Source organism: Sitodiplosis mosellana, unplaced genomic scaffold, assembly GCF_009176505.1.
Source record: "Sitodiplosis mosellana isolate CC-2019 unplaced genomic scaffold, AAFC_SMos_1.0 Smas_scaffold_6226, whole genome shotgun sequence".
Taxonomy (NCBI): domain Eukaryota; kingdom Metazoa; phylum Arthropoda; class Insecta; order Diptera; family Cecidomyiidae; genus Sitodiplosis; species Sitodiplosis mosellana.
Genome location: NW_022601467.1, coordinates 2,170,748 through 2,180,677, shown reverse-complemented (window position 1 = coordinate 2,180,677; position 9,930 = coordinate 2,170,748). Strand labels below are relative to the sequence as shown.

The 9,930-nt window shown below is 33.5% G+C and overlaps 1 protein-coding gene across 1 annotated transcript in view; it reads left to right on the top strand.

Annotated features, from left to right (window-relative positions):
* Positions 1–2,846: 2,846 nt before the first annotated feature.
* The window catches only part of LOC129579154 (ABC transporter G family member 20), a 52,453-nt gene continuing 45,369 nt past the window's right edge, over positions 2,847–9,930 (top strand). The window contains exons 1-3 of the mRNA XM_055468855.1: positions 2,847–3,048; positions 3,122–3,202; positions 3,291–3,457. Of these exons, the coding sequence (XP_055324830.1) occupies positions 3,456–3,457 (2 nt within the window). The 5' untranslated portion in view covers positions 2,847–3,048; positions 3,122–3,202; positions 3,291–3,455. The remainder of the gene's footprint in view (positions 3,049–3,121; positions 3,203–3,290; positions 3,458–9,930) is intronic.

The window sequence follows — 9,930 nt, the reverse complement described above, 5'->3', positions numbered from 1 at the left end:
AAATGCAATTTTTTTAAAATTGTAGCGCAAAGTGGGAATAAACTTCTCGGCATATGTCCCAGAACAAAATTTACTTCTTTTTAGGTGCTGAATCGATTCCACACCCGAAGTTTTGAAATCCTCTGCAAAATCAAAATCGCTCCACCCTACTGAACAAGTCAACTCCCTTGTTACTAACTTTTTTTGCCTTTTGTTGGTCATCACTTTTCGAGTTTTTTCCATAATTGATCGACCATATGTGTAATAGTAGGTAATGTAAGTGTCTAAATCGGTAGAAAATCACATTTTTCTTGATTTGGAATAGGGATTCTCAATATGTTGCGATTCTCAATATGCCAAATATAGCGTGATTTTATTTTGGGTTGTTGTATTACTTCTTCTCAGCTCGTTCAAAGCTTTGATATCAATGACCTCAGCAGGGAAATGTTCGTTATTCTTATTCTCGCCCAAATGACATACCGTCAGTTGAATCAAGTGGTTTATTTTCAAAAACTGTTCCATCTCTGTGGGTTTTGCATGTTCCAGGTAAATACGTTGTATGTTATTTGCTTTTCGAACTAAACATTCTAGTGTAGGAGTCAGAAATTAATACACGTAAGTTTATGTTTAAACAGTGTTTTATTTATGTTGGAAATTAGTCTAAGTGTCTGTGCTAGGTGCGAATACATATTTATAGTAACGTGTCGATATGGGTTATGCCCAAATCATTGACGCGTTGACAAAATTGTGCGTAGAGTCAATCATGTGTACACCGAAAAGCGCAAACTAAAACGGAAGTGTGTATGATCGTGCGTTCTAACGGTATGATTGTACATTCTTACACTAGTTTCTCGATATGTGATCCACCAAAATGCACATATTTTAGGCTCGTTATGGGCTCCAAATCGTTTGTATCAATGATTGCATCCATGGTTAACTTCTCCATATTCAAACGCCCCAATTCGATGAGTGTGCTTTGATAAGTTCCGGATTTTGTAGTCACATTCAGTTTTTTATAAACTTTTGCTTCGAGAAGTTGACGTAAATCCCCTAAAACCGTTGAGATTTCACATTCTTCAGTGTCTTCTTCTAGAATGATTAATGTCTCAAGAGCTGCTGACCGTAATGCATCTTTTAGTAAAGGCAGCGCATTTACTGTTGTTTGAAACACTTTTATTGTGATCGCCTTTTCGATTAACGCTCATTATGTCGAGTGATGTTAAATTCGGCATCACCATGTTCATCCAGCTATGGTTGTTTTCTTCCACAAAAGATATGTTATTTATAAAAAGGAATTTTTGGTCTTTACATTGTCTAAACAAAATTGTGTGCACTTCTTCGATCAGACTTGGCAAAAAATCCACATCTAACACTATAATATTTTCAAAAATATCTTTGACTTATCTGATACCATCTAATGTCAAACGGTTTTCAGGTTCATTAAATACAATTTTCAACGCTTTGATGAGTTTATATTCGTCTTTCTTTGTTTCTTCAATCAAACGGCCACATTCACCATCGTTTCCCAATATCACACGACGAAAACCAAGTCGCCTATTCTCATGTTGAGTAGCTAGCACAAAATCTACAGCCGATTGAAATGCTTTATTTACAAAGCGAACTTTTTCAATTGTTTTAAAGAACGAGGCGTAAATCTAGGGGAATATCACGCTTAAATCATTTCAAATATTTCAAAAAAATCCAATTTATCTCTAAAAATCTGTCGTATGAAATATGGTGAATATTTGTGAATACGGCGGAGTATTGTGGATTTTTGTGATTATGAATGATATTTAAATGTATTTATTCGGATTTAATGCAAAAAATCTCAAATATCTCCAAAATCCACAAAAATCTGATTTATTTATTCGAAATAATCGAAAATATGTCATACAACTAATGTTTATTCCAAATATCTCAAATATCTCACAAGATTCAGGAGCGTGATATTCCGCTAGGCGTCAATTCTTGCAGATTTTTATACGATTGTGCTTTCAAGCAGTAGTAGAGAAGGTACGGTTTCAAATACACTGTACTTCAGTACTATTAATTGATAAATAATCATGGCGGCTCCATATTATTGCAAAAAGCACAAATGATATAAAGCCTTCACACGTTCTTTAGAGGATTACAAATCCCCTACAATTGATTTGAATTCTACAATTTATCTACAATTTTTTGAAACCATTCTCCATTCGAAAAAACATTTGATTCATGGAAAATTCGTTTTTTGACCAAGATTTGAGTATCCCCATTTTGGAGCGGTTTTTCGATAGCCGATTACTCAAAAAAATTGTTCCTACATAAAAAAAGTAAAAACACTACATTAAACTACATAAAATCTACAATTGAAATCGCCCTACCCGAAGACATTTCGGCAAATTTGCCAAGATTTGAATATTCATCTAGAATGATACAGCCGGCTGCCGGTATGTGTATAAACAACGTAGCGAATACTGATTTGAATAAAACCTCTCTCTCTATCTCTCCCTCAATCTGTCTGCTTATTTTCTTTTCTCATTTTCTCTTTAGAGAACATACAACCGGCATATGCACATAGTTGACAGTTTTACAATCACCGATTAACGTAATAAATTTGATTTGACCAGAACATTTTATTTATGATAAAAGTATAATCACGTTGCCCAGGAAATATGTTTGAAGCCAATATATTTTCTTTGCATCAAATTTTCCTTTTCCTCATTTTTGGCAACGAAATAATCATCCAAGAACCAAATTATGAATATTCCGACCGATAAACAATTTTGGATTTGAGCGAAAATAATTTCGATGTTCATTGAACGCACCCTTACTATGTTTGACAGTTGCACTCTAATACATCGACATGAAAGGCATTTATTTGTTGACGTATCGCCATATGAGACATTCGCAAGAAAACAAAAGTGGTATTTCACAAGTCTTCCATGGTTCAATTTGATCAAAACACAAGAGCATCAAGAAGAAATTGTATTTATTAGTTATTTGGTAGGACAAAGAAGCCGCAAAAATGGATGCAGCACTTTAAAGAGAACGGGAAGCGTTCAAAAAACGGGCTATGGCCACTCCAACGTAAGTTACGAACAAATTGAATTCAAGGCTGGTGTATTTCTCTTCTCTAATTCGGATTAATTTCATTTTTTAGCGTGGAGAAAAAGACCCGACCCGAAGCGACCGTAAAAGATGTGCCCAAACCAAAAGTTCGACCCAAATTGGATGCATCAAAGTATGCCGAGAATTTAAAATTGACTATGGCCCAACACCAAGAACAAGAAACTAATTGTTTTTTTTTCTGTTTGTTCTGTACACTTTAGCTACACAAAACCATGGCTGGAACTGTTCACAGTACCGTTTTGGTGTGCTGGCAAAAATTGTGAAACATATGCGAAATCGGCATTTAGAAGGCGAAGACCACATGTTGACGTTAGACGATATTCTAGATGAAACCAATCAGCTGAATGTCGGTTCATCGGTGAAAAATGTATGTCAATCATAGAAACTGAAGATACCATATGAATTACCTTTATTTTAAATTCTTTCATTTGTCAGTGTTTCTTCTTTCTGTCTCTGTTGTACAGCTACATTTTATTATTTGACATTGTTGTAGTAAAATAAATCTCGTGACCAATTTACCAAAGAATTGGTATAATAGAAATCAATTTGTGAGAGCTTCAGTGGCATCAATCTTTATGAAATCAATACACATGGTCTTTTTTCAAAGAGATTTTTTTTCGATGCCTCGTGGTTTGTATTTGGGCATATTCATATTGTTTTCCTTTTCTCTTTACATCATATCGCCAAGAATAATTTGTGTGATAGAGATAAAAAGGATTTCTATCGATAAAGAGAGAGAAAACGAAACAATGCGGAAAATAAATCAAACTAGTAAATTGAAAGAAAACATCATAGGCAATAAGCAACTATTTCCTAAATGTATTCATTTAGAAATAACTGATCTAAAAATTGTAAACAAGTTATTCAGCATATGTACAGCTTGCACAGTTTTCACTTGTGTACGATTTCATGCATTATGATACATCATCATTCAGTTCACTTTTATAAAATGATTCTGTAAATGTAAGTAACTAAAAACGCACAGAAGAAAAACATTAGACTGGATTAGAGCGGAAATAGGCAAATAAAAGAAAAATAATGTTGAGTAGGGGCTCTGACCAATTTTAGACAAATATCGCATATGTAACTCTTTTTTTTCATATTCATTCAAGTCATTTCCCAAAACCACATATAGAATCTATTCCAAAAAAAAAACATTCAAGTGATCGTCCTCAACAAACGAAACAAAAAACAAAGAATAGACAAATAATCTATACACTGTATATCAAAGCATTAGTATTTCCGTTTTTGATGTGTTTCCACATTCGCCGGATCCGACAAAAGTAAAATATGAAAATATACCGCTTGTTCATGCATACTCTTATTTCCGTAGATTTATTTTGTTCAAAATGATAAAAAAAGGACAATAGCTATTATTGAATTGTTTTTTTTTTCTTCTTTTAAATGAAATTGAATTTTTCTTTTGCACATGCTTTCCAAAATCATTTTGAAAGATATTAACAAATGCAAATAAATAACTTGTAAATAAAAATGTTCGGTTTATTTATTCTCATCTTCATTAGTCGTATATATCGAAATTAACGTAATTGGTTTACGTTCACAAATCAGTTTCAGTTCAAACGGTTTAGCACATGAGATTCTTTGCTATTAACTGTAGTCAATAACCAATTGCTATCATCAAATTGCACCCGGCTCATTTAAACGATGTACTGTCATTCGTCCACTCAAGCAATTCAAGTTCAAACAAATCGGAAATGTGCATCTGTCAGATGCCATGTGATATTGACTGGATACAATATTATCAACAAATTAGCGAGAGAAAAAAACCTTTGAACCTACCTTAAACCAACTAAATGCATGTAATGATTTACAACAAATTTGCTAAAATTACTATTTGATTAGATCGAAATCACTTCCTATTATTTGGAAGTTCATCGGTTTTATCAATTTCATTGAGTGCTTTGACTTTGCCAAGAGTAGTAGTATTTCAAGTAAACTGTGTCTGTCGTAGCGTGCTCAGACTGAATTGTTTGATACTTTTTCACAGATAATTATGAACACCGATATTTCGACTGATGTGGAATTGTGTTATTATTGTTTCTTTTTTTTTTTATGGCAACAAATAAACCCATATCGATTCAATTTTTTTTTTTCAATATTTATTGATAACAAATTTTAAGTAAAAATATTTTCATTTGTTTTCATTACGAAAAATATTTGCATTAAATGTATTCAGTAGCTAAAAGGGCTGATATTTTATTCTAATGATATCTTTCAATGAAATAATGCTCAGGATCATACGATTCGCCTCGTTTGAGTTTGATTAAAGACAAATCGGTTGCCATTATCTTACTCGTGGCCAAATAAATGGTCTCTTCCACGTTAAATGTAAGTTTACTGTTCATCGCTGCTGGATCGATGATATTTGCAGCGCTCAGATTGGTCACTTTGATGCACTTCAAATTAGGTGCATATTGAACGAACGGCAGAATATGTCCGATGTCTGCTTCGTAAAAATGAAGCTGCTTAAAGTTTTTCAGACCAATCGCTCCACGTCAAGCCCGAGATCACCGTGATAATATCCCAGCTTTTCGAAGTTAATCAACACGTATTCTTCTTCATCGTCCCTTCAAAATAGAAAGAATGCATGAAGAAATGCAAATATGCTACAAAATTACGACGAATCAATTGTATATTGAACATTCAACTTATTGAAATCAACTTTTTATAGCCAAGAAAAATAACGCGAAGATTGACAACAGAAAATCATGATTTTGTTGTCTTTCAACTTAAAATTGTGTTACAGAAGAGAATTGAATGAACTAATGTAAATTCAATGATTAAATTAGTTGAGAACATGTCACCGGAATCGTTTGGTGTATAGGCGTAATTTTCATAATCACCAAATTGTTATCGATTAAATGATGACCTTGCGTTGTCAGAACGTTGTTCATAATTGGTTATTGTTTCGATTCATGCGATATTTTTTTCTCCTCTTTCTCTCTATTTCAATAAGTGCTGTGGTTTGACATGCCGTTGTTATTATTTGATATCAGAAAATCAGATGTGGACTTGAAATCATCAAAATGTCATTTCATGGAAGAATATAATGATTATTCCATTGCTGGAATTCTTGGGGCTTCTTTGGAGTCTCAATATGCACTGATGAATACATGACTATTTAGTTATTTTCCCAATGGAATCGTTAGTAAAGTAGACTTGATTGCACCCACACGCAATTTGATGACAAATGTTTGTAAATCAATTCAACCATTGATCAGGATCCAATTTAAATTGATGGACTCTAGGCTGAACGAATGGAATAGAAACGTGATACAGTGTTAGAGTGAATCGCAACCATTGTACACATTTTTCAGATCGTTCAATTTGAGGAAACATTTTTGTAGCCGAATTGTGAACGTGTTTTGGGAAATATCGGCAACAATTTCCACGGTTTGAGTTTCTATCTTCTTGCAGCTAAACCATTTTTTCTAACGCTCACGTCCGGTGAATAAATTGAAAAACATTGAATTTGCAAATTGAATCTTTCCGAATTCGTTTTTTAAATCTCATTTATCGCTATTCCAACGTAAAATGAAAACCACGGTTTTAAATGTGAGAGAGAATTTGGGTAGAGATTTGTGGTAAGTTGAATTTTGTGTGTACAATAAATAATGAAGAAAACTTTTTGTTCAGCTACCAAGCGTTTGATGATTAGTGGAACGAAGTAATCTGAGATACTTTTTTCTCATGTAAGCAATCAAGGGATATTGAAAACTCTTTAGTTGTTAATTGCAACTGTTGGCAAAGTACAATTTTTTTCCTAAGATGAAATAAAGGACACCTTTGTCTACATGATCTATGGTAGGATGTGAAGATGTTTGAAAATTGTATGCATCGTCTGAAGACGATAATTTCAAAAATACAATTTAACCCCATAGAATGAAAAAAGAACTTCTGAACTCTTTGCCGATAAATGAAATGAAAAAAAAAACTTAGAGCAAAAAAGAAACAAATGAAGTTGCGAGCAAAAGTGACACAAGTGGGCATTGAGCGGAAAACACGTTTTTCTCATTTTTCTCGCTACTGGAAAAAGATAGCGACTAGGTGTCTTCGGCAATATGGTAGAAAATGGAAATAACTACAAATAAGCCGAGACACCTAGTCGCTGTCTTTTTCCAGTAGCGAGAAAAATGAGAAGAACGTGTTTTCCGCTCAATGGCTACTTGTGTCACTTTTGCTCGCAACTTCATTTGTTTCTTTTTTGCTCTCAGTTTTTTTTCGTTTCATTTATCGGCAAAGAGTTCAGAAGTTGTTATTTTGTTCTTTGGCTGTCAATTTTGGCCAGATACATTTTCATCCCAAATAGTTCTACATCGGAATTGAATTTTTGAGGGGACAAATTATCGGTCGAAATATGCCAATACATAAAACATAAACATTGCTCTAGCATCGCGCTTGAGCAAGGCTGTGTACCAAACTGAGAACAGAGACTGACATACGTTAGATGCGCAAGCGCATTTACAAAATACTTCGGCGATGTCCATCATTACTCCATCAACAAAAAAATCACATAAAATAATTTACACACGCAACGCGTATTTAGCTCCGCGTCGGGCCGTTGAAAATGCATTAAAATCATGTTTTTCCATTCACTGCTGATCTAAAATCAATGAATCGATTGAGTTGATAAGATGAATAAGGCCAATTCCACAGAGAGAATTGAACTATATGTGTTCAATATAAATAATTCGTGAGATTTTTTCGTTCGATTCGAATGAATTAGTAACAGATGACGTATATTCGATTTTAATGAGAATATTTTTTTTATAAAATACTGACGAGCTGCAAATCTAATGATGCATAGATCAATGCAGTGCGCTTAAATATTCTACTGAAACGCTATTAAACGCTGAAAAAATATCATGTAAAAATTCCATTTGTGAAGAAATGCATTCGACCCAAAATTCTATACACAAAATAAGAACCAAAGCAAAACTCATTGCGCTGTGCACAGGACGAGTATAAAATATAATAAATATTCACAGAAAATTGGGTGTCTGCTCATTTTCCCATTATGTATTAAAATTAGGCACATGCCAATGAATTAGGATTCTATCACGCTGATCGATTTCCATTTATAATTTTATTCATAGGCGTATAAATGATGATGTTTCAATAGTTTTTAGTTCTTATTCAGAAGCAACTAAAATAATACGTTGTTGAATTTCGTTCAGTTTTTTAAGGACTGGATACCATTGACGAAGCATGTAAGTTGAATTTTAATGAAAACAAAGTGTTCTCTTTGTTATATTTTGTTTTAGAATAAGAGAAGAAATGCAGATAAAAAAAAAACAAAAATAAAATAAAAGTAAGAAAAGGAAAACGTTTTAAAATAGAAAAAAAATCGAAAAAATCAGCCAATAGTTGATCCGATAGTTTGAACAAAAAAAACTCGAGCTCGTATTAATTGTAAATTGAGTAAAATGAATTTCAGAGCGATTATTGCTTCATAGTTCATTAAACGTTTGAATGTGTGCGCGTGCATTTCGCTGAGCGATGAGTTTATTCGGTTATATAATGTAACATCTACTGTTTGACTTTTGGGACGACAAACTATTCTCATAAAAAATTGATAAATTTGATTTAAATGCTCAAAATATTTCCGAAGATCTTGATTCCAATAAAAACAGTGCAATATGAAACTAAAAGAAGGCACTTTCTCCTTCCGTTGTGATGCTGTCTTTTCCCATTCACAATGATTCATGTGCATTGAATGACCATGTGTAAGACACCCATCAATTGTTTTCTATTTATTTATTTCTTTGCTGGTTTTGCCTTACTTCTTCAACGGAATCGGACTATCGGTGTGAAATATTTACACACTGGTTATGCTAGCACAAATGCTTGATTACAACATACAAATTAGCTGTTTCGTGTGATAAACTTTCCACATACCACACACAAACACACACACACAGCCTATACAGAAAAAAGAGAGGAGAAACTAACCACACAATAAATTCATGCAATCGGCATCTATCTCCTTGAATTGGTTTTGCAATTAATTGTCACTCTAATGGAATTGTGCGCGGCACTTGACAATGGCATACAATTCGAATATATGGTCGTTTCATTATTTTTCTTGAAATAAATAAATAAATTCGCATTTCTACCAACTTTCCTACTAAAATTTTGATAATCTCGATATCACTACAACCTGAATTGCCAACAGTGAAAATATTGTAGTTCCAACATGTCAATTGATGATAACAAATCTGTAAGGTTACAAATGACAAACTTAAGCATCCACTTGAATAGCGCACTTGTCAAAGTGCACCCTTCAAATAGAACAATAGTAAAAGTTCAACGCAAGAATTTGATATCACTTTCGATCGCCTGCTGCGTCATTTTATAGATTATGATAAAGCTGATTGACACAAATTCGCGAATTCATTCGGTTCCTCTTATAAGTTATTTTTGATTTGGTTGACTTTCCAACGAGTGTGCTCCAAAGAAGAGTCACCACATATGAATTAAGAGTTTTAAGCTATATTTTACATTCACTTGATCAGGTGTGTTGTTGTTATTTCTAAAGTTGCAAAAAATGTAAATTGATCGAAATGTCTGTCTTTGTGTATGAGACGGAAGACGAAGAGAGAGAAAGATGGAGAGAATTGTTGAAAAGTCAAATTGTGTGGACGATATGGAAATTTGTCGCATGTCTTCATCGGTTATAAGCAGGTCATTGCATTGATAACGAGGTGTGAGTGTATGTTGTTGTTGCTGAATTCTTTAAAGAATGCAAAGTCTCCAAACTGTTCTACGAATGCCAGCGTGTGCGTGGTAAGATAACTAACGCACACGCCTCAAACGGAC